At 38.1% G+C, this 22,604-nt stretch overlaps 1 protein-coding gene and 1 non-coding gene across 2 annotated transcripts; one reads left to right on the top strand and one right to left on the bottom strand.

The window, feature by feature from the left end:
• Positions 1–217: 217 nt before the first annotated feature.
• Positions 218–373, bottom strand: LOC118571274. Its single transcript, XR_004943314.1, has one exon. It is a non-coding gene; the product is annotated as a U1 spliceosomal RNA (small nuclear RNA).
• Positions 374–3,726: 3,353 nt separating this feature from the next.
• Positions 3,727–4,455, top strand: Atxn7l3b (ataxin 7 like 3B). Its single transcript, XM_036170144.1, has one exon. The coding sequence runs from the start codon at positions 4,057–4,059 to the stop codon at positions 4,348–4,350; it is 294 nt and encodes a 97-aa protein (XP_036026037.1). The 5' UTR covers positions 3,727–4,056; the 3' UTR covers positions 4,351–4,455.
• The last annotated feature ends 18,149 nt before the right edge of the window (positions 4,456–22,604 follow it).

The raw sequence follows: 22,604 nt of genomic DNA, 5'->3' as shown, positions 1-22,604 counted from the left end.
TAACATGAAATACTGAAGAAGTGCCACAATCTTTTTAAAATATTTTTAAAGCATTTGCCTGTACATACAAACATCTTCCCAAGAAAATCACTATAGAAAAATGATTGTCATTTGGGTTATTGACTTCTAGATCCATCTACATGCATTCTGCTTCCTCATTTTTCTATTTCCTGTGAACATAAAAATGACAATATATGTGTCTTCTTGTTTATTTTATAGAGAACACAAAGACAGTTCTCACCACCACTAATTATGCAGTTAAGGTTCTCACATTTGAAGAAGCCAAAGATGTCAACACATTCCAAGTCCAACAATGAGATATCCCTAGGAAAATGCCTTCTTGATCATGGTATCGCCCCTGCCAGGTAAGTATAAACATATACGTAATGAGTCTTTTTCTGTCCCACCATCCAGTCCCCAAATAATGACATGAAGACTTCTTATTAATTATGAAAGCTCAGCCTATAGCTTAGGCTTGTTTCTAACTAGCTGTTACAACTTAAATTAACCCATTTATATTAATTGGGTTCTATCATGTGGCATTACCTCTGACCCATCCTGTTTCCTTTCCATGTCTGGCTGGCCTCCTCTGCCTCTCTTTCTTCCAGAGTCATCTCTGTGCCTAGAAATCCCAACCTATATGTCTTGCTTAGCTATTGGCCATTTAACTTTTTATTAAACCAGTCATAAGGTGCCTGGGCAAAGACACATCTTCACAGTGTACAAAAAGATTATTCCACAGCAAATATATAGTTTACATCCATTAAAAAAGAATATGTTTAGTGTTGTTGGTGACCTTCTATCCAGCCCCCGCCAAGCCCTATTAGTCCAACAACCCACTTATAAAATAAACACACAGACATTTATATTATTTAAACTGCTTGGCCATTAGCTCAGGCCTACCATTGTCTAGCTCTTACTCTTATATTTAGCCCATTTCTATTAATCTATACTTTGCCACGTGGCTCGTGGTTTACCAGTACCTTACATCTTTCTTGTCATGATGGCGGCTGGCAGTCTCCCCGCTCTAGCCTTCACTTCCCAGAATTCTCTTCTCCCTGTCCCGCCTACCCTATCCTTCCTGCCTGGCTACTGGCCAATCAGCACTTTATTTATTTTAACCAATCAGAGTAACACATTTGACATACAGAACTCCCACAGTAGTTTAGATAAGAATTCAAGTGTTTTCCTCTTTGAAAGAGTGGCACATCCCATTGTACACTTTGTTTAATGGGGAAAAAGAATCAAAGATGGTTGGAATTTTATTGTATCCTTTTTGTGCACTACATATTTTAATGCATATATTTTAAGGTCATTTATGAAGAAGTATTCCATAGAATTTGCTTTGTACTTAGATAATGAATTAGATATTGAGAAATTTGGTACCTTAGACTCTCAATTAAGAGAAATAATAAATTATTTCTCACTTATTTTTCAGATAATGTTGATTTAAAATTAAATATCCAGTATATTTCCACACAAATTAAGGAAATTTAGCAGGTGAAACAAATAGAAAGTATGACAAAATTACAGTATGACTACAAATTTTCAGTATGCTAGTGTTTATTTTGGAAGGGTAAATGGGATTTTAAAATGGTTGTCATCTTATTATTTTATTTTTATAGGTGAACACAAAAGCACATATATTTTGAAAGAATTTTAATTGAATTTATTAGTTAAATAGAAGACAGTTTCCAACTCACATAGTACAAGATCAGAAAAACAATCTCTCTCTCTCTCTCTCTTTTTTTTTTTTTTTGGTTAAAATTAAGTGAACAAAGACTCTTTAGATGACTAGGCAAGAAAAAAAAATGATGAATCAATGATAACTTGTCTGTTAGTAAGAACTTTTGTTTGGCACTGAATCTGTCATCACTAGCTTATATCAAAGTATGCTAGAAATACAGAAAGAGAGATATTCAGACCTAACCCAAGACCTGCAGAAAACAAAGAAAGGAAGTCTAAAATTCACACAAGTCTCAGCAATTCATAGATATGCTGTGGAAAGCCTTGTTTGGGATTAAGTTTGAATAAGGAATAAGAGGAAAGAACTGCAAAAATGCCTAAAGTCAAAGCATATTTTTCTCACCTAACTAGGCGTATAACAGTTTACACCGCTAGACACCATGCCAGGCACTGTGTGAAAACTCTTATACGTATTGCCATGTGTCTCACGACAAAACTATGTGATGGCATCTATTACTGAATTTTTAAAAAAAAACAAATTTAAACCCGAGATTTACATAGGCATTTACTGTAGGAGGCAGTCTGGTTCACGAACATGAGCTTTTAATCATTATATTATATAGTCTATTGTATGGCTATTAGAAGATTCCACACTGCAACAAAATGTGTTTATTTTTTTAATCTAGAATATATGAATTCAACAAAACTCATTTTTTAAAAATAGTTCTGCCTTAAATTATAAAAAAAAATGACCTTTGGGCACACAAAAATTAAGTTTTCATAAGCTTTCAAAATGATTGCTATCTGCCAATTTGTGATTTCTAAAATGATTCAATAAGTAATCAGAAAATCAAACTGTTTACAAATAATTTCCGCTCATAAGCTGATGACTGTAAGATGATTCTGTACTCATAAAAACATATATATCTATTTTGTTGAAACTAAGAGTGTTGTGATGTTTTGCTGTAATCCGGAAACCTTGAAATAAGAAAGCTATAAATTAGTGTTTAATTTTTTTCTTTAACCACAGTTCTCCTTTGATAAATTACAAAAGTAAAGCAGTTTGGAGAGGAGAATCAAATAATGAACGAAAAAGAGGGGGAAATAATATGTGCCTTTCTTATGTTTGAAATCACAGCTAACCTGATTAGGAATAGCTGACATCTTTTGATCACTGTGTTTAGGAGTGTATTTTATTAGTGACCTTAACCACGGAATAAGGACTTGCTGTAGTCTCATGAGAAAAAGTTGTAAGAGCTGGCTGCAGGGAATCGGGTGGGGCCCGACTCCAGTGCTCACAATGAAAGCTGAGGAACGTCAGGAAAAGCTCCCGCTCCCTGCGTCCTCCAAACAATGCACACATCGTTTTTATCAACCAGCGATTTTAGAGACGTATGTGATCATTTCTTTACAGTCACGCTGACTTAATGGTCTTATAAGTGAGATAAATGCCTTAGGTTCGTTTGATCAATATATTTGAATTACGCGTTTAGTGTCAAGAGTCTAGCTTTTTTTTTTTTTTTTTTTCCATTCAAAGAAAGACTCAAACATAAACTATAGGGTAATCTGTTCCCTTGCACCATCTAGCGGATTTAAATGACAAATGCGGCAGTACCGTAAATAACTGTAAGTCCGCCCTGTGGGTCAAATTTTCAGTCGTCCGTGGGGGGGGGGGAAACAAACAAACAAACAAAAAAGCAACAAAAAAGAAAACTCTGCCTAAAAATCATTCGATTGACTCCGCCACAGGGCAAGCCCCAATGATCAGAAATCGCTTAAACATCGGTGAGGTCCTTCGCGAATGTGTAAAGAGCTATGGGAGAGAGAACACAGCCTCGCTGAGCTCGGTTCACGAACCCAGAGAAGGAACGGCACGCACGCTTCTTTAGTCCTCCCCACCGGCTCTCCCGTACCCATCCCCACCCCGTGCTTGCAGCCAGCCGCGGCTGCTGATGCTGCTGCTGCCGCCCCGGTCCCTCCGCGCGCAGGGAGCCAGCGCGCAGGCGCACGGCCGGGCGGAAGTGAGGGGGCGGGCCCAGACCGTCCGCGAGCGGAAGCGGCGGAGAACGGGCTGGGTGAGCAGGCGTTGTGACGGTTGAGCGGTGAGTCGGACCCCGGGGGCCGCAGCTCCGCTTCCCCGTCCCGAACGTGGCTGTCGTCGGAGCCGGGCGAGCGTTGGCGGGCTCCGCAGCCGCCGTCGCCGTCGCCGCGGACGCCGCTGTCGCCCAGCGAGCCGGAGGACGGACGCGGCCCGGGAGAGGCCTGCAGGCCTAGCGCGGCCCGCGGAGCCCGACGCGTCGCTGTCTGCCCGTGAGTAGAAACAAAAAAGAAAGAAAACCAGCGCATCCCCCCCCCCCCCCCCCCGGTAAGATGGAGGAGATCTCGTTGGCCAACCTGGATACTAACAAGCTGGAGGCCATCGCCCAGGAGATCTATGTAGACCTGATAGAGGATTCCTGCCTGGGCTTCTGCTTTGAGGTGCACCGGGCGGTCAAGTGTGGCTACTTCTACCTGGAGTTCGCGGACACCGGCAACGTGAAGGATTTTGGCATCCAGCCGGTGGAAGACAAAGGAGCATGCCGCCTCCCGCTTTGCTCCCTGCCGGGAGAACCGGGCAACGGGCCCCAGACGGAGCTGCAGCGTTCACCTCCAGAATTCCAGTAGTCACACACACCATGAGAGAGGGCGACAGTGGCCAGGACAATCATGTAGACTGGTCCCGTGGCTTGGAGGAGTAAGCTAAGTTGGAGGTGGGGGGGGGGGGGGGGGAAAAAAAAGAAAAAAAAGCAGATAAAAGTCCCAGTTACCCCCCCCCCAAAGATCTTAAGCATTTAAAAAAAAAAAAAGAAAAACAAAACAAACAAACAAAAAATACCCAAAGAAGAGAGTTTAGGAATTTGGATCCATTTGAAAAGGTACCCAGTGCCAGCTCTGAAATCCTGAGCCGGACAGTGTCCAGAGGCATCGTGCTGTGTTTTGAGCTCTATCCATACACCTGGATGTACAGGATCCCTGTACTGCCCTCAGTACACTGGTGAGCAGCTGTGTACCCAGCGTAGAAAATGCTTCTGTGTCTCAGATTTTGCATCTGCTTGATGTCAAGGGCTTCCTGCAAAGTTTGGATGCTGGTGATTGTCAGGCCATAATTAGCTTCGTTGGACTGCTCCTCTGATTTCTAAGCCTCCAATTGGGCCTCTTTGATACAAATGAAAGTCAGGTATGAAACTTGGATACTAAAACAATATTAATTCCCGTTTGAATTTGGTAGGAAGCCCTGGACCTTGTCTATAAGAAGTTCAGAATCGCCTATTTTCCAAAGGTCCAGCATTTTCAGTGATCTCAGCTGATGTGGGGACAAGGCCTCACCTTTGGCTCATCAAGAGCCCTGTCTTTCCATCCCACTCGGTGGCGAAGGTTTGGCACAGGACAAGGTGGTTTGCAAACAGTTGAAGATTGTGTTTTGATGCTGTGAGGATGAAGTGGACCTCCGCAACTGCATTACCATCTCCACCTTGAAGATTTGTGTCGTGAATGACTGTGGACATCAGTTTGGTGGGACAGTCTTTTCCTACTTTTGAGTTACTGGTGATGTAGCCAGTCCGTGGGTCTGTCTCCATCATTGTGACAGGTCACTGTCCTCCACGGGCACCACTGAACTATCGAAGAGCATGGTGGCCAAGCAGGAGGGAAATTTTTCCATCTGCCCTCAGTAATGTGAATGAGTTCAATGCTAAGAGCCCTGAAACAGGCCTTGCTTCCCTGGTATGGTTGTAGAATCTCCTCTTCCTGAAATTGGGCAATCAGATCCCTGCTATGGTGAAGTCAGAATGTCGCCACCTTCTCTGCCCTCACAAAGGACAGTACTTCACTCGGTCCACTGGACCTTGTTGGCAGCAGTGTCTATCTTTGATGTTGGAAGTTAGGAAAAGACCTCCAAAATTCCCTGACTTTGGAGGCTGGGATAGAAGTGGATGGGAAGTGACTGGCAGATCAAAACTGTCCTCTGATTTAACCCTTGAGTGGGGGTTTGGGAGGGTTTGGGAGGGTGGGAGTCCTGAGGTGAGCAGAATAGAACGGTGCTGCTTTATTTGAAATGTTTTCTTACCTCATTCTGTGCCCCAGTAAAGGGTCCAGCCTCATCTGCCCGGCTTGGCCATGGTCCTGTCACTGCTCCACTGCCTATCTGGTGCAGCTCATAATTCAGGTGCTGCTTGCCTGCACTCTAGCTTTTTTCTGGACCAATTTCAGTTCATCTTCCAGTGTTCCTGCCTCTGAAGCCTACACAAGTTTCCTTTTTCCTTTTCTTGTTGTGATTTTTTTGTTTTTGTTTTTTTTTTGTTGTTGTTCTCTTAAGTTTTTTTTAAGTGTTTGCGTTGTTGGTTTTGTTTTTACCCGTTTTTATGTAAGACTCAGAGGAGAGTCTTCTCATGGCTCCCTCTGGATTGGGATGGGAAAATAATTTCTTTTGTGTGTGTTTACAAGGTAGTGTCATGCCTAAACATTTCTCTTATAGGACTACTGCCTTGCTAGCATATCCCCCTGCTTTGTCGTGAGATCTTTTTTCCCATTGCTACTTGGATGTCATCGCCTCTTAGGGCTTAGGGCAGAACCATGAATGCTGGTGTACACAAGGGTGGGGTTAGTGCTGCTCCACTTTCCTAACCCATTGTGTGCGTCTCTTCTTTTTCCCAGGTTCTGTTTGAACTTTATGGACTAATTTGGGTTACTGTACTCAAGAGTTACGGAAACTATAGTGCTTGGGCCTTGAGACTATCTATTGCCTTCTCAGAGTTTTCTAGCTCAGGGTTGGGGCCTAGTTACAGTTTGATGGATCCTCAGTCCAAGAATGATGAGAACTTAGACAGCAGTGAGACCTTGGCCAGGAACTAAAAATACTTTTGAAAGATAGCTTGCGACATGAGTTCTTTCAGCCCTCTCAGTAAGTTCAAGAACAAGCAGTCTCGAGGCTCCTGCCTATGAAAGTACTGGGAAACATGATGACAGGGAGAACGGCCATGGCCCACTCACTCTTGCCTTCAGATAGGAAGCTCAAATGTGACTTTAATAGTTCCTTTCGTGTCTGTTCTGCATAGAACATAAGAAGTGGGTGGTAGTTTGGGGTAATGGTTTGCTCATCTGACTTGGCTTTTTTGTTTTTGTTTCCTGTCTCCATCATTTCTATTAGGGCCATAGCTCCCCACCCTGTGTAGATAGAAGGTGGGCTCGGTTCAGCTATTATTGCCCTGGAGAACAACTACTTTTGGGGGAGCTAATGTTCTCCACCATATAGTTGACAGTGGTCCCTTCCCTGCTTTTCCTGTAACAGCAGAATCCTATCCTTCCTCTTCGATTAATTGTATTGACCACTCTGTAATCCTACTATGTATCTGAGTGTGTGTGTATGGGGGAAAGGGGTTCTTTAAAATTTCTGTGGTTTGTGGTTTTCTCTTCCATAAATTAGTTCCCACCACCGCATGCCCAGGGGCTACTGCCTGGCATTATCGCATGCTGGGATCATTGGGGGAGGGTAGTGTGAAATTTACCACTGTCCTTTGTTTTGGAGATTCGTATTTTTTAATAAGTAATCCATCCTATACAAATAGCTAATTAACTCTGTGTTCCCCTGCCCATATGGCTGCTGGTGTAAATAAATTGCATTTTCCCATTGCTAAACAGTAATAATAAAATTTAAAAAATATGTTTGACTCTTTTATTTTTATTTTTTTTTGGTTTTTCAAGAGGGTTTCTCTGTGTAATTTTGCACCTTTCCTGGAACTCACTCTGTAGCCTAGGCTGGCCTCGAACTCACAGAGATCTGCCTGGCTCTGCCTCCAGAGTGCTGGGATTAAAGGCATGCACCACCACCGTCCGGCTTGACTCATTTTTTAATAGCAAATTTCCCAGGCGTTGGCATAGCAAAATAAATGTTTAACCACTCGTGAATCTTGGTACTTGAATGGGAGGTATATTAGACTCCATAGAGGAACTCTCTCTAGCTTTTGTTGCTCCATCTAATCCTTCAAATTTAGCTGTCTCCAGTATCCAGTGAGACAAAAAAACTACATAATCTTCCCTTTTCCATATGAGGTAAGAAGGGGAAACAATAAATATAACCCAGACCTATTAAAAATGCACTGTGATAGGTTAACTTGAATAGAGCTTATTGTTTCAAATAAATACGCCGTCATCAAGCTTTTAGGACAAGTAAATGATACATGGCAGAAAATGCTACTGCCTTCCTACAGGAGCGCTGTCCTGTATGGTCCCACTCCTTTAATCTGGAGTTTGAGCACTTTCTAGAAATTTTTCATAAAACTTAGTTTTGATCAAAGTCACCATTTTTTTACCCAGCTTAGAATTCATTAAATAGTTCCAAATTGGAAATAGATGAATACAAAGTAGTCATGGCAATGGGACCAGAGTAGTAAAGTCTTAATGGGATACTTCAGATAGCCTTCAGACGTAATATAATATATGCCATTCAGCCTTCTCTTCCATGATTATAAGTTTTAACTAAATGCCATTGTACGCTTAAGATCAGTGGTCCTATTGAGAAAATGTTTAAAAGGAAAAAAAAAGGGCCTCTATTAAAGTGTATATGACAAGTTTAACAAGAGAAAGCCTGAAAATTCTCACAAAATTTTCCTAAATTTCCATTATTTAAATCTATATAGGAATCTACTATAAATTAGTATTTAAATAAGCTGATGAAAAAAACAATCCTATTTTGTAGATTTCGATTTACTATAGTTAGTCCTAAGAGTTTTCTACAGTGAGATAAAGACCTAAGTATGTTCTATAGGTAATATCTATGGGTAGAAAAGACAAATAGTTCATAGCTATATGCTAGATTTAGTTATTAGAAGGGTTTTTTTTTAATACAAAAATAGAAAGTGTACTGAAGTGGTAAGGATTCAGGCAAGCTTGCTCTGCAAGCAAACTGCCTCCTGAACCAGAGCTACCAACTTTTATTTACAAATGTCTTAAATGATGAGCATGTATCTATGTGCTTAAACACAAGGTGAAAGTATTTCTTAACATTATTGCTGATAATGCTGAAAACAAGTTGAGTTGTCAGCTCTCCAGTTATCTTTAATACTTCTACTAAAGAAGTTTACTGTGCTGGTGAAGGTATGTCATTCACGGTTCACCTTTTGTTTGTTTGTTTGTTTTTTGTTTTTCAAGACAGGGTTTCTCTGTGTAGCTTTGGAGCCTTTCCTGGATCTCACTCTGTAGACCAGGCTGGCCTCGAACTCACAAAGATCTGCCTGACTCTGCCTCCCAAGTGCTGGGATTAAAGGCATGCGCCACCACCACCTGGCAGTTCACCTTGTTTTTTATATTACTTATGAAATTATTAATGTGATGTGCTTACTTCAAAAAGATGTTACACATAAAACTGAAAGGCCTTAGAGTTTAGTGGTTTTTTTTGTTTTGTTTTTCCAATCTTAAAAACATTTCTAGTTCTACTTGGGCCTCATTGGAAATACTCATGCTAAAAAATAATTATTAAATTGATTTTAGAAATGGAAATGGGGCTGGAGAGATGGCTCAGCCGTTAAAGGCTAGGCTCACAACCAAAAATAGAAATGGAAATGGCATGTGTCTTGCTGACACTTTGAAATCCTAAAATCATTAGAAGTTATTGAAACAAATATAAGGTGCAGATATTGGGACTCGTTTGTTGAAATAATGAAAGGATTAAGTTTCTAAATCCCTGAAGTTAAAATGAAAAAAAAGCATGATTATTAATAACTTTATGGTAGTTGATTTCAGAATGAAAACTAAATGTTTAAAATGCATCTAGTCAAAGGTGACTTAAACCTAGCATAGTGGTGCTTGGCTGTAACCCAACTCCTGAGGTAGAAACAGGACTATCAGGAGTTCAGAGCCAGCCTTAGCTGTATGATGAGTTCAGTCACTCTAGGCTATATGAAATACTGTCTCAAAATAAAATGAAGGCAGCACTTCCAGAGTTTCTAGGTAAATGAATACATCTATAAAAATTCCCATCCCATCTAAGAAAAAAAAAATTACCCCATCCAATAAAAACTACTCAACAGAATTGTATAGGTAGAGCAAACTACCACGCAGCCATATATTCCAAATATATTTGATAAACGAAATGGTAACAAGCCACCTCTCAAAAATACCAAAAGTCAGTATAATCAAGTTAGTCACATACTAGCACACAACACATTAATACTGGAGGGAAATCAGGAATTGCCACAGAGACACAGATAGTTTTCTAAAAAGCAGTGATTTTTGAAATGATCTGTGTAGAGATGACTAAAGGCCTTTTGTCCATTGATGAAGAGGGGAGGCAGTTTGCAACAGTTACCATGCTTCATGCTCATACTGGGAAGTGGAAGGATGCTTTCAAAAGCAGAGGTGACTTCACACTGAGGCAGGAAGATGGCTTTGATTTCAAATCCACCCTGAGTTACATAATGAGTTCAAGGCCTGTCTAAGCTACCGAGAGAAACCTCATCTCAAAAAGAAAAGTGAATGAATGAATGGGAGTTAAATTCACACCGTTTTCAGTAACTTTTAGATGGATACTTTAATAGATTCCATAAAAATAACATTGTAATGAGAGATTGCACCAGTATTAATGGATATAAGACGAATTCCCACAGTCAGAAATCAAGAATGTGTGTATCACATTTTACATGTATAGTGGAATATAACAAATTATGATTGTTCTGTGAAATAATATACCAACAAAGGTTTAAGAGCTTAGGCAAAAAGTGAAATTCTCTAGTGTGTTGAAAATGTCTCAAATGGAGAAAGGATGGACGCCCATGGATAGATAGAAAATATGTCCTCACACCAAGTACCTGAGTTAAAAATGATAGTGATTAAAATACAATAGATGTTTTTCCAAGTTTGCTAAACTAAGTTTTATGTGAAAAATGAGATATAAAAATGGATAAGTATTTAACAAATGTGAATACATATTATGAGTTTATTTCAGAATTGCACATTGATGTCATGATAAGCTGATATTAGTGAATATACTAAGGCAATATATGTTTTATATTATTCATAATTGAATAATAAAACCACTCTAAGGTATAAAATTTCCTCTGCAGATTAACAATGTAGTGTAGAACGGTAACTTTTTTAATGTAGGAGGATGTTTATAAATGTATGTAGGAAAAATTTTTAAAGGTAACAAATCAAAATAAATATTAAAGTTAATAAAATCAAAGCACAATAACCTGATGTTATAGTTTTGCTGTCCTTTAGGATGTGGGTATTATGTAGGAAATAATTATAAAATTGATAAGTGTTCAGAGTACAAGAACAACCAAATATCCAAATGGCCAAAAGGATATGAAAAGTTCAAGAGAACCCGTCAAGTTCAGAGAAATGGAACCTGAAGTCAGATGGCACACCAGTTTATCCTATTCATTGAGAGTAGACTAAAATAAATAGTGATGACCATACTTGAGCACATTCCCAAAGAATGCCACATCCTACTTCAGAGATACTTAACAGTTTTTATTGCTACTCTTCATTGTAGAAAGGAAATGAAATGATACTAGATGTCCACCAACAGATAAATGGAGAATGAACATAAGATATAGAAAGGAATTTATTGAGCTACTTATTAAGATAAATTTATGTTATAAAATATAATTTATTGAAAAAAGTTAAATTATGAAATTTACAGGGAAATGGATGGAACTGGAAAACAGTAGATGAGGTAACCTAGAAAGTGTCTCTGATGGATTAAAGGTTCTAGTAGAAGCGGGCTGGGGCTAGGCTTTAGGAGTTCTAAAGTCAAAGGAGAGCAAGAAAATAAAAAGGAGGGCCAGGCAGTGATGATGCACACCTTTAATCCCTACACTCTGGAGGCAGAGGCAGGCAGATCTCTGTGAGTTTGAGGCCAGCCTGGTCCACAAAGTGAATTTCAGGATATCCTGGTCTACAAAGTGAGTTCCAGGAAAAAATAAAGCTACCCTGTGTCAAAAAAAAAAAAAAAAAGAAAAAGAGAAAGAAAAGAAAGAAAGAAAGAAAGAAAGAAAGGAAGGAAGGAAAGAAGGAAGGAAGGAAGGAAGGAAGGAAGGAAGGAAGGAAGGAAGGAAGGAGGAGAAGGAGTAGAGGGGTGGGGGCGAGGGCTCAGAAAAAAATGGATTGTGTATACAAACTTTGTAAAGAATCCTGTTAATACTGGGCGGTAGGATACTGGGCAGTGGTAGTGCACGCCTTTAATCCCAGCACTCGGGAGGCAGAGCCAGGTGGATCTCTGTGAGTTCAAGGCCAGCCTGGTCTACAGAGCAAGATCCAGGACAGGTGCCAAAACGACACAGAGAAACCCTGTCTCGAAAGAAACTCAAAAAAAAAAAAAAAGAAAGAAAAAAAAAGAAAAAGGAATCCTATTACTTAGCAAGCTCACTAAAAAGGATAAATTCTGACAGTCAAGTAGAGCGAATTTAAACTACAGCAAGTGAACAAAGGAAAGGCCTTGCTGTCTTCCCCACAAGGCAAGGCTAATGCCCATGATCCCACTGTGCTTGTAATACACACACAGTACAAGATACAGGTGAAAACAGGGAAGCAAAGAAGAAATTGCACTTGAGAAAGGCAGACTCCGTCATGAGAATGGGGGAATAGGCTCTCCTCTTCACAACTTAAAACCACAAATGCGAGCTTGTGGACAAGCCTCCATCCGTAATGAGAGGATGGCTAGGCCTGATAGAATGAGACAGATAAGTAGCTATGTACCTTCCGGTCTTCTGAGAGCAGATGAAAAGGCAAGAATGACAGCCTCAGGGGAAGCAAATGAAACATATCGTCAGTATTCCCATAGTTGCTCTCAGTTTCCTTCTCTTCTACTGAAAGTCAAATGTGCACCCAAAGTTATACTTTGCAACACCTGACTGACTCTTTTAGTTTTCACAAAATATGACCTAATAACAAATGTGTATTTCATTAGGAATTTCCTATGTAGCCCGTGTATCTAATCATTCACTTAAAGGAAATTTTGTTTCTATAGTTCATTGTTTCTCCTTACACTACTGAATAAAGGACTCCTTTCTTATGAATATTATTGGGTACAGAATATGATTGCTATAAATGAAACATTAAATTAATAGCTGAACTTTGACATAAAAGAAGGACAAGGAAAGACCAGAGAGAACTCAGTTATTAAAATTTCTTTCTGGCAAGCATGTGTCCCTAAGTTCAGAACTCAAGCACCCATGAAAATAATCAGGAGTAGTGACATACCCCTATAACCTCCAAAAATAAAATGGAGAGCAGTCAAGACACCCAACATTATCCCCCACCTAGCATGTACCAGCTTGCACATGACACATCCCCTCACTAATAGGTACGTATACTGCACACAACACACACACAAAACTAAAAGAATAAAAAGTGAAAAGAGAATACTGACATAGTATTGAATACAAAAGCAATAGTACTTCGAAACATGAAAAACAAATAAATAGTGAATGATGGGGAAACAGTTCAACTGGTAAAAAGGAATGAATTGAAGAGAAGCAGCTGATTCAGTACAGTAATTGTTTTGTGGTCTTGTCTCTAAGGGATAAAGTATACGATATAGTTATATCAAAAAGTGGGGGGGGGAGAAAGGAAGGGTAGATAAAGGAGAGAGGAAGGAAGAAGAGAAACAAAAGGAAGAATGAAATAGGAAGAAAACGAGGGAGGGAGAGCGGGAGAAGCACTAACAATGGCAATAGAAATGCATGTGATCAGATGCTGACCATGGCATGGTAGCATGGCTCACAATCTAGAGACCATGGATAAGCAGCCAGAGGAACTCAAAGGGAAATTACCAACATAAACAAGGAAATTTGCTTTAACAAAAAGGATAACGTGTCAGAGGAAAGTAAAGCTGCCAGTCAACTTCATGTTAAACATGGGTCATAGATATTTCAAAATATTGATAACACAAGGCATAAAAATTGAGTGGTGAGCAATTTGCCTTTCACTATTCCTGACCCCTGGTCTTCCTCAAGCCCAACGTTGAGTGAATGGAATTTGCAAACTAATTGGAAGTATCAAATCTGTTGGCTTCAAAATATGTGCAATATTTGGGTGGGCTTGACCCAGTCAGTCATTTGAGCAGGGAATCGTCAGATAATAAGTGATGGCTGTCTTAAATAACACAGTAGGAAACAAATGTTATAATAAACTCATCAAAATTAAAGGGTATGATGCTTCACCAAAGCAAGGAAAGACAGTTGAGCTGCAATGTCATTCAAGCAGGAGGAGACAGCAAAGTCAGTTATCCTGGATGCATTAGATAAGACCTGTCTCCTACTGTTTAAGACTACGGTGTACTAAAAAAACAATTTTCCCCCTCTTCCCTCATTTTCTCATGCTTCTAACACCAAGAATAAAAGTTTATTTTAATGTGTTGACCCACATTATTGAAAAGCCGCTGAATAGGATCCCAAATCTTTCCATTTATTGTTTTTGAAACATCGCACAATTGGAGCATCTATGATTATGTTTGTGGTCCCTTAAACTCTACAGCTGCACACACTGATATCATTTATTTTATTCAATAACCCCAGAAATGTTATGAATCTATTCACACATTTAAAATGCAAAAGATTATCAGTTAAGAAAAGATACGTTGAATTTCCAGAGATAACTTAAAAACGGAGCACACACAAACACGGCGTGGTTCTCCCGGCAGTGTGTTGTGGAAGTTTATCAAAGTTATCAAAGCAGAATAAGAAGTGATCATAGCAAAGGGAGAAAGAAAACTACAGACTCGGTGGAGTAAAAATTGCTTAAACAAGAACTGAGGGGACGAGGTGCCCACTGAATTAACAGCAGTAACAACAAAAACTTCAGAATTAATTCTATAAGTAAGACAGCCTCCAGTATAAGGAAAAGAAAGTTCTTGGGTCTTAACACTCACAATACGTCTCCCAGTCATCAACCTTCTCTTGGTTAGTGACTTGGGGGAGATGATTTCTAGGGAACGCGAGCATCGTATTTAAAATAAGGGAGGCAGCAATATGTTTCGCTCTTGTAATTGCTGAATAGGTTTTAGCCTGAGGGGAAGTGAGGTGAATGAAGAGTCCGCTGAGAAGATAGTTATGATGATTTGGCAGTGTAGATCAGTGGTTCTCAACAGGTGGGTCACAACCCCTGAGGTCGCATATCAGGTGGTTACATTATGATTCATAACAGCAGCAGAATTATAGTTATGAAGTAGCAACACAATAAGTTTATGGTTGGGGATCACCAAAACATGAGGAACTGTATGTATTAAAGGGTTGGAGCTTTAGGAAGGCTGAGAACCACTAGCGTGGGCGAAGAACTCAGTCAGTGTGTAAGAGTCAAGGGAAGGTAAGGGGAAGGAGTTTGAACTGAGCAGATAGAAAGAAGGGGGGGGAAAAAAAGTTTAAAGGTTTGGATAATTATTTCTAATTGCATTCAAAGAACAATGTTAACATCAACCCTTCCTCTTCCCCTTGCCTATCATTTTGGGTTTGCTATTTCTTGCAATTGTCAGGAGATAGTGAACTTTCTTATTGGCATAGGCCCTTTGCTACTGTATTTTAGGCAAAGAAATGATAAATAAAATGACTATTCCAAGGAGCCCAGGGGAAAGCATTCTCTCACTAACATAATATCTTGTCTGTGCATTGTCAACTTTACAGATGTAAGATGAAATGTTCATTGACTGTGACCTTGCTATTATTCTTTAAGTGCTTCTTCTCTTTTCTCAAAGGTAACTCTTCAACAATTAAAGGTTTCCCAACACACACACACACACACACACACACACACACACACACACACACACACACACGGTTTAGTTTTAAGCCAAGCTCTGAGTAGGGGAACTCTTGAATATTCCCCTTGCAGCTAAATTTTTCTTCTGAAATTAAATTCCTTGTGTGATTTCTTCTTGGTTCTGCATTCAGCAAGTAAATATTTAGGATGCCAGGTGAAAACGTCCTTTACGGTCCAATGTGCTGTTATTTCTGGCAAATCTCACATTTCCTACTTCAAGGAAAAGGCTCAGTACTCTTTACATTCATTGTCTGGTTCTTCAGAATTTTGTTTATATTAAATAAAGCTGTTGCTCTGCAGTTTATACAAACCCTCATTCAATGTTTATACCTCATTCATGGATAGGTGTTATACAATGTGCTTCTATAAGTATTGTATCACAGTATGATAAGATTCTCATTCACATTCTCTATCTATCTATCTATCTATCTATCTATCTATCTATCTATCTATCTCAATCTCTCTATCTCACATTTTTCCCTCCCTCCCTCTAGAAGTTTTTTTATCTTGATGCTGTGTAAATTATCCCAGACCTAGGCCTTACTTACAAACCAGCTCCCTTTGCACTTTGAAGCTTTCCTGCCCTCACCCTCCCTCCCCTTCCTTGTCTTGTTTGTGTGTGTGTGTGTGTGTGTGTGTGTGTGTGTGTGTGTGTGTGTGTGTGTACCTGTGCATATGGTTGTGCATTCACCTGTGTGCATTTGAATGTGTAAGCCACAGGTAGATGTTGGATGTCTTCTGTTGTCTCTCTGAATATGAACCATAGGAATCACCTAATTCGTAGGAAGGCATCCTCTAGTCCTCATCATAGATGAGATGAAATTGGAAGTTACTGAACTTCAGAATTCAGCTCCTCCCCATTCTCAGTTTCCTGTCTCCTGCAAACCCCACCAGCTACTCACAAGGCAACCACCAGGGTAGTTTGCATCAAAACTCTGTGTCCAGTACCTCACAGTTTTGAACTCGGATCACTTTCTGTTACCTTCACTCAGTTCTAGCATAACTTTACTCTTACTAAGTGAGGACTCTCAACCTTCATTTCATTGGAAGCATGAAGATCTTCTCCATTCCTACACAGCAGGTGCCATAAAATACACTGAATCCAAAGTTCTAGTACAGAGAGATGAAGTTCATTGAGATGCTCATGAGAATAACATGAGATATGTATAGACTTATTTTCTAAATGACATATGCATCTTTTATTCTTTGGCAGACTGCTTTTAGAATCTAGCATGCAAGAGAGGTTTTATAATTAATTTTCAATGCTAGTTTTTGAGATATTATTTGAAGTAAAACACTTTGATTGTAAGTAATATAATGTAATGCAATTAGTATGGTAAGTTACTCATAAATTGAACTAATCGACAGTTCAACTATGTAATGGATACGTAATATTCTTTTGGGACATTCATATTTCTCCTGTTTTCTAATTAATTTTCTTTTTTGGGTAGGACAGGGTTTCTCTGTGTAGACCTGCCTGTCCTAGTATTTATGCTGAACACCAAGCTGGCCTTGAACTCATAGAGATTTGCCTGCCTCTCTCCAGAATTCTGGGATTAAAGGTGCACCATCTGGCTGGTTTCTAATTCTTTTGTCTATTTGTTTTCTTTTTCTTTTTTTTTTTTTTTTTTTTTTTTTTTTTTTTTTTTTTTTTTGTGTGTGTGTGTGTGTGTGTGTGTGTGTGTGTGTGTGTGTGTGTGAGCAATCTTTCTGCCTCAGCCTTCGGAGTGCGGGATTACAGGTGCGCACCTCCAAACCCGCCAACCATTCTTACAAGCAACCATTTCAGTTTTAAGTCACTACAAAACAGATAACAGTACCAAAAATGAACATACAATCCAGCCAGACAAGAACTCCTGTCTCCTTTCCCAATGCAGCTCTTTCCTCTGCCCTCAAAGGAGCAAACTTTGTGTTGCCACAGAACTGTACTGTTTTCTTTTCAATAGCCTCGTGATAGCGGTTTGCATAGAGGAAAATCAAGACAGCAGAACATGGAAATGGAAATGAATATTTTTGCAGGGTTTTGCAAGTGGTGAGTCATTATATAAACAACTTGAACTTTACTATTTAACTTCTTTAATATGCTTTCTGATTAATGGTAGGTTTGTGTGAAGTAGAAGGCATTTTAAAAGGTCTAATAAAACATAAGTTTTGATGTTACTAAAATATGAAGATGATTCATGAGATGCTGAACACGTAGTATTTTCTTGCTGTTCAGTAAGTTCTCTGTGTAATCAATTATTTACTATTTTGTGGGTATGCTTATGCATGGAATAATCACTTTTTTTTTTACCATTTGTTACTGACAGAACAAATGAAATTTAAATACATGTAAGGACTTTCTTATCATATAATAATTTAAAAGAATTATTTCATAGAGGAATAAAACTGAGAAAAGAAATACATTACTGTACACTTAAACAATAAAGACAATTTTCTCTTTTAAAAAAGTCATTATAACCTCCAATCATGAGTCAACATAAAACACCTGATATATTTATAGCATTTTTCAATTACTATAAAAGCTTACCTCTTCAATGTCCATGAAAAGTGTAAATTTAAAATCTTAGACATTTTTACATTTCATATATTATACATATGTGCACCTACCAATTTAAGGTTTAGTTCATACTACTAATTTTATTGAAACAAATACATATATTATAGGAGGTATAACTCGTTTTCTCATTTAGATTAAATAGCAATTAGGATGATTTTAACTGGTTGAACAAAAATCTGGGTTTTTCTACAATATTCCATCCTTAGTATTCTATGTGTAAGTGGACACTTTGCTGTGTTTGATGATCATTTATGGGTTAGACTCTTGGGATAGCATAGTTTGTCTGAACTATAAATTAACCTTACTTTTATTTCATACAAATATACCATAATTGAAATCTAAAACATTTAAAACTATTGTACATCACTTTGTAGTTTTAATTATTGATATTAGTATGTAACATGATCCTTATTTTGTCTGTCTTTTCATGACAAAAACATACCAAATAAAACTAATTAAAACAACGTCTAGCTCTTAATTGTAACGTTTGACATACTTTTAACTATATTCTGCACCAATATCATACTTATTCTAGTTTTAAAGACTTGAGACATGAAGAATGCACAATGAGCAGTAGAAGGTTAGCTTAATTAATTTAGGTTGCACAGTTTGAGTATAAAACAAGTATGGTTTTTCCTCTGATTAATGACTCATGTTCTTATACTCAGTATTCCTTTTTAGAACATGGTAAAGTTATAAAATGTGAAATTTATTAACAGAAATCATTGAAGTGTGTAATTTCATTAAAATTATTTTATTTTATTATTTTAAATATTTACTGATAAAATTATAGTTATTGACAAAATAATAATGCATTCTTATATTAATTTTCAAAACAAGAAAAAAATCAATATAACAATAAAACATCCAAAACAAGAAAAAAGAAAATAAAATCACATTCAAAAAGAAAAATACAAAACAACTAACTTTAACCAAATAAAAGCACACACACACACACATACACACACACACACACACACACACACACACACACACACACACACACACACACACACAATCACACACAAACCTGTGAAGTCCAAATTATATGTTGACCAACTATTCCTGAACATAATACCTGTTCTAGAGTGGTTGACATACCCAGTGTCACTCTATTGAAAGAAACTGATTTTCCCTCTCCTAGGAGGTATAAGTGACAATTCAGTTGTTAATCTTTACCGTAATGGCTAGGTTTTCATTCATTTTTTAATATAACAAAATAAAATAGAATATGATAATATAAATACTATCACATCAAATTAGGGCAAGATAAATAAAGAGATGGAAAAAATCCCAAGAGACAGCACAAGAATCAGAGACCAACTAGTTTCCACACTCAGGAATCCCATAGAAACACTAAACTTGATTTCACAGTATATATGCAGAGGACCTGGTGCAGACCCCTGCATGTTGGTGCATGTTGCTTCAGTCTCTGTGTTCATAGGAGTCTTGCTCATATTGATTTAGAGAGCCTTGATATTTTAGTGTCCTCTACCTCCTCTGCTTCTTACACTTTCTGCCTGGTCTTCCTCAGGGTTCTCTTAGCTTTGATGGGAATATCTCATTTAGGACTGAGTGTTCCAAGATCTCTCATTCTCTGTGTAACATCTGGCTGTGAGTCTCTATATTTATTCCTTTCTGCTGTATCAGGAAGCTTCTCTGATGATGGTTGGACAAGGCACTGATCTCTAAGTACAGCAGAATATCATTAGGAGTAGTTTTATCAGTATGATTTTTTAGACCAGTATTATTTGGTTTTACCTTAGGCAACTGGGCTCTCTAGTCTCAAGTTCTTTGTCACTGGAGCAGTGTTGGGTATGGATTCCACCTTTGTGGAGTGGGCTGTAAGTCAAATCAGATATTGGTTGGTTACTCCCACAAGCTTTGTGCCACCTTTGCCATAGCATATCTTGCAGGCAGGACACCATTGCGGATAAAAGTTTTGCGGCTGCCTTGGTACTGTATGTTTCTCTTCCTGTACCAAAGATGCTGGAATTTGGGGGTGAACTATGTAGGCACCGTCTCAACATCTCAATTTTTAATGAGTTATGCAGCTGTTGTCTTCAACAATGGGGCCTTGCTGTCAGTTTGTGGAGAGCAACCTGTAGTCTTGGCAATAGCCTGGGTTGTCTGGGGACTTCCATACACAATCAGATGTAACCCAATCCTTTTGCTGGAAGATTCTTTGGTGACAAGAGATGTCCAGTTGGGATTCTGTCTCCCCCATTATTTGGCAATTTTATTTAGATTGCCTTTACGTACGTTTATAGTTTAGGATGTTTCTACTATATTAGGTTTTCATACTACCTCTCAAATGTCCTCTAATTTTAACTGTCTCTCCCAGTATTAACTCCCACAATCCCCTCCCCTCCAACTAAACACTTGATCTTCCCATTCTACACCCCCCCACACCTACCCATAGCTATCTGTTCTAGTTCCCTTTCCCAACCAGATGGATCTCTTCCTTCTAGTTCCTTACTCTCTACCTAACCTATGTGGTTCTATAGATTGTAGCATGGTATCATTGCCTTCACAACTACTATCCACATATCAATGAAGACACATAATATTTGTCTTTCTGAGTCTGGGATGCCTCATTCAGGATTTATTTTTTCTAGTTCTATCCATTTGCCTGTAAATATCATATCATGTTTTTAATGGCTGAAATACTCCATTGCAAAAATGCACCACATTTTCTTTATCCATTCTTCTATTGAAGGACATATAGGTTGTTTTCAGTTTCTAGCTACTACGAATTGAGCAGCAATGACCACAGTTGGCAAGTGTCTCTGTGGTAGAGGATAAAGCTTACTTTGGTATATGCTCAAGAGTGGTACAGCTGGATCTAGAGGTAGAATGATTCCCATTTTCTAAAAAAGTTGAGTGGTTAGGTAGGTAGGAAGATCAGGAGGTTTAGGGAAAGACAAATAATATCAAAATAAAAAATGTAATACTACTACTACTAATAAATTATTTCTTAATCTTATCCTTAAGTAATTTGGATATGCTAAAGATTTTATAGATAATTTTTAAGTACAAAGGAGATACCTCTAAACATTTTCTTAAACTTGCTTTTTACTTATAAAATATTTAATAAATTAAGCACAATTTCATTTGAGAATTTAAATACATGATGTATTAGATACATTGTAATAACTTTATAAAGGCTGAATAATTAGATTTTTTTATTTTTCATTGCACAATCTTGAGACATTTACTTTCTGGAGTATTATGATAAGCATATCATTTATTACCTTTGCACATAAGAACAATATCCATTCCATCTAAAACACGCACATTTTTTTGTGTGTGTCTTTGGACCAATTATACAGGAGCTTCTTTTGTTTTAAAGGCCTGATGTTTGTTTGAGGCCTCTAAAATCTAGACCAAAAGGTCAATTTGAAATGATTCATGGGAAATGTTTATAATAATCTCTTCTGTTTAGAATTATGGCATATCAATGAAAGTATTCTCTAACTTCTCTCAGATCCTGTGGTGGTTAATCTTCAATTTGACTAGATCTAGAATCACCAGGGAGACACAGCCCTGGGTGATTTGATGAGGGCATATACTGTGACCAGCTACCTCAAGCTCCAATTGCCAGGCCTTACCTACCATGATGAACTATACCCTAAAATTATGAGCCAAAATAAACCTTTACTTCCTTAAACTGTTTCTTTCTTTAATTAAAAAAAATATTTTATTTTCTGGAGCTGAGGAGTAAATCCAGGGCCTTGTGCTTGCTAGGCAAGTGCTCTACCACTGAGCTAAATCTCCAACCCCCCTTAAACTGTTTCTTGTCCTATATTTCATCACAGCAGGATAAAAGATAGCTAATACAGATTCTGTATTTCTCAACTTTCACTCATCTAAAAGTATTAATTTAAGATTATATTTGTAAGTGGTAGCTTACTACCCATAGAACTGATAGTTACTAATAATGTTTTAAAAGACTAATCTTTCACAGACACATAAACATAAATGAAAAATAAAAATAAATTTTTGTACAGTCCTAAAAAATAAAATAATGAAAATAAGCCTCCTTTTCATGTGGGTTTTTTAAAACATTCATAGCATATTTTTTTTTAAAAAATCAAATACATTGCCAAGTTTGGGGTCTTGTACCTATAATTCTGACACTCATGAAGCAGAAGGAGGAAGTTCCCAGAAAGTTCAGAGCCTGTCTAGTCTACACGATGAGTTTCAGGATATCCAGGGCTACAAAGTGAGACTCTGTCTGAAAAACCAATAAACCACATACATCATATATAATATTGCACTAGGAACATATGTAAAATTTTATATAATAAGTTTTTATATTATTTTGAGTATGAAATATACATTCTCAGGTAGAATAAGTATTATTCCAAATACAAAGATGAAATGTAGTAATTTTAAGATGGCTAATATTTCAGTTTATAAAGGAAGCAATTGAGACATAGAGGAGGATTGACAAATGGTCACATGGGCTTGATTAATCAATCAACTCAAACTATTGCTTGTTGCCATCTAACAAGCCATGTCAACTATAGTTGTTTTAAATAAAGTAACAAACCCGTGGTTTCCA

The sequence above is a fragment of the Onychomys torridus genome, chromosome 20 (assembly GCF_903995425.1).
Source record: "Onychomys torridus chromosome 20, mOncTor1.1, whole genome shotgun sequence".
Taxonomy (NCBI): Eukaryota; Metazoa; Chordata; class Mammalia; order Rodentia; family Cricetidae; genus Onychomys; species Onychomys torridus.
Note: the sequence above shows the minus strand (reverse complement) of the source record. Positions and strands in the feature narration are given on the sequence as shown.

What these genes read in the sequence shown, in the direction of transcription:
- Atxn7l3b (XM_036170144.1), top strand. Translation starts at nt 4,057, where the DNA reads ATGGAGGAGATCTCGTTGGCCAACCTGGATACTAACAAGCTGGAGGCC.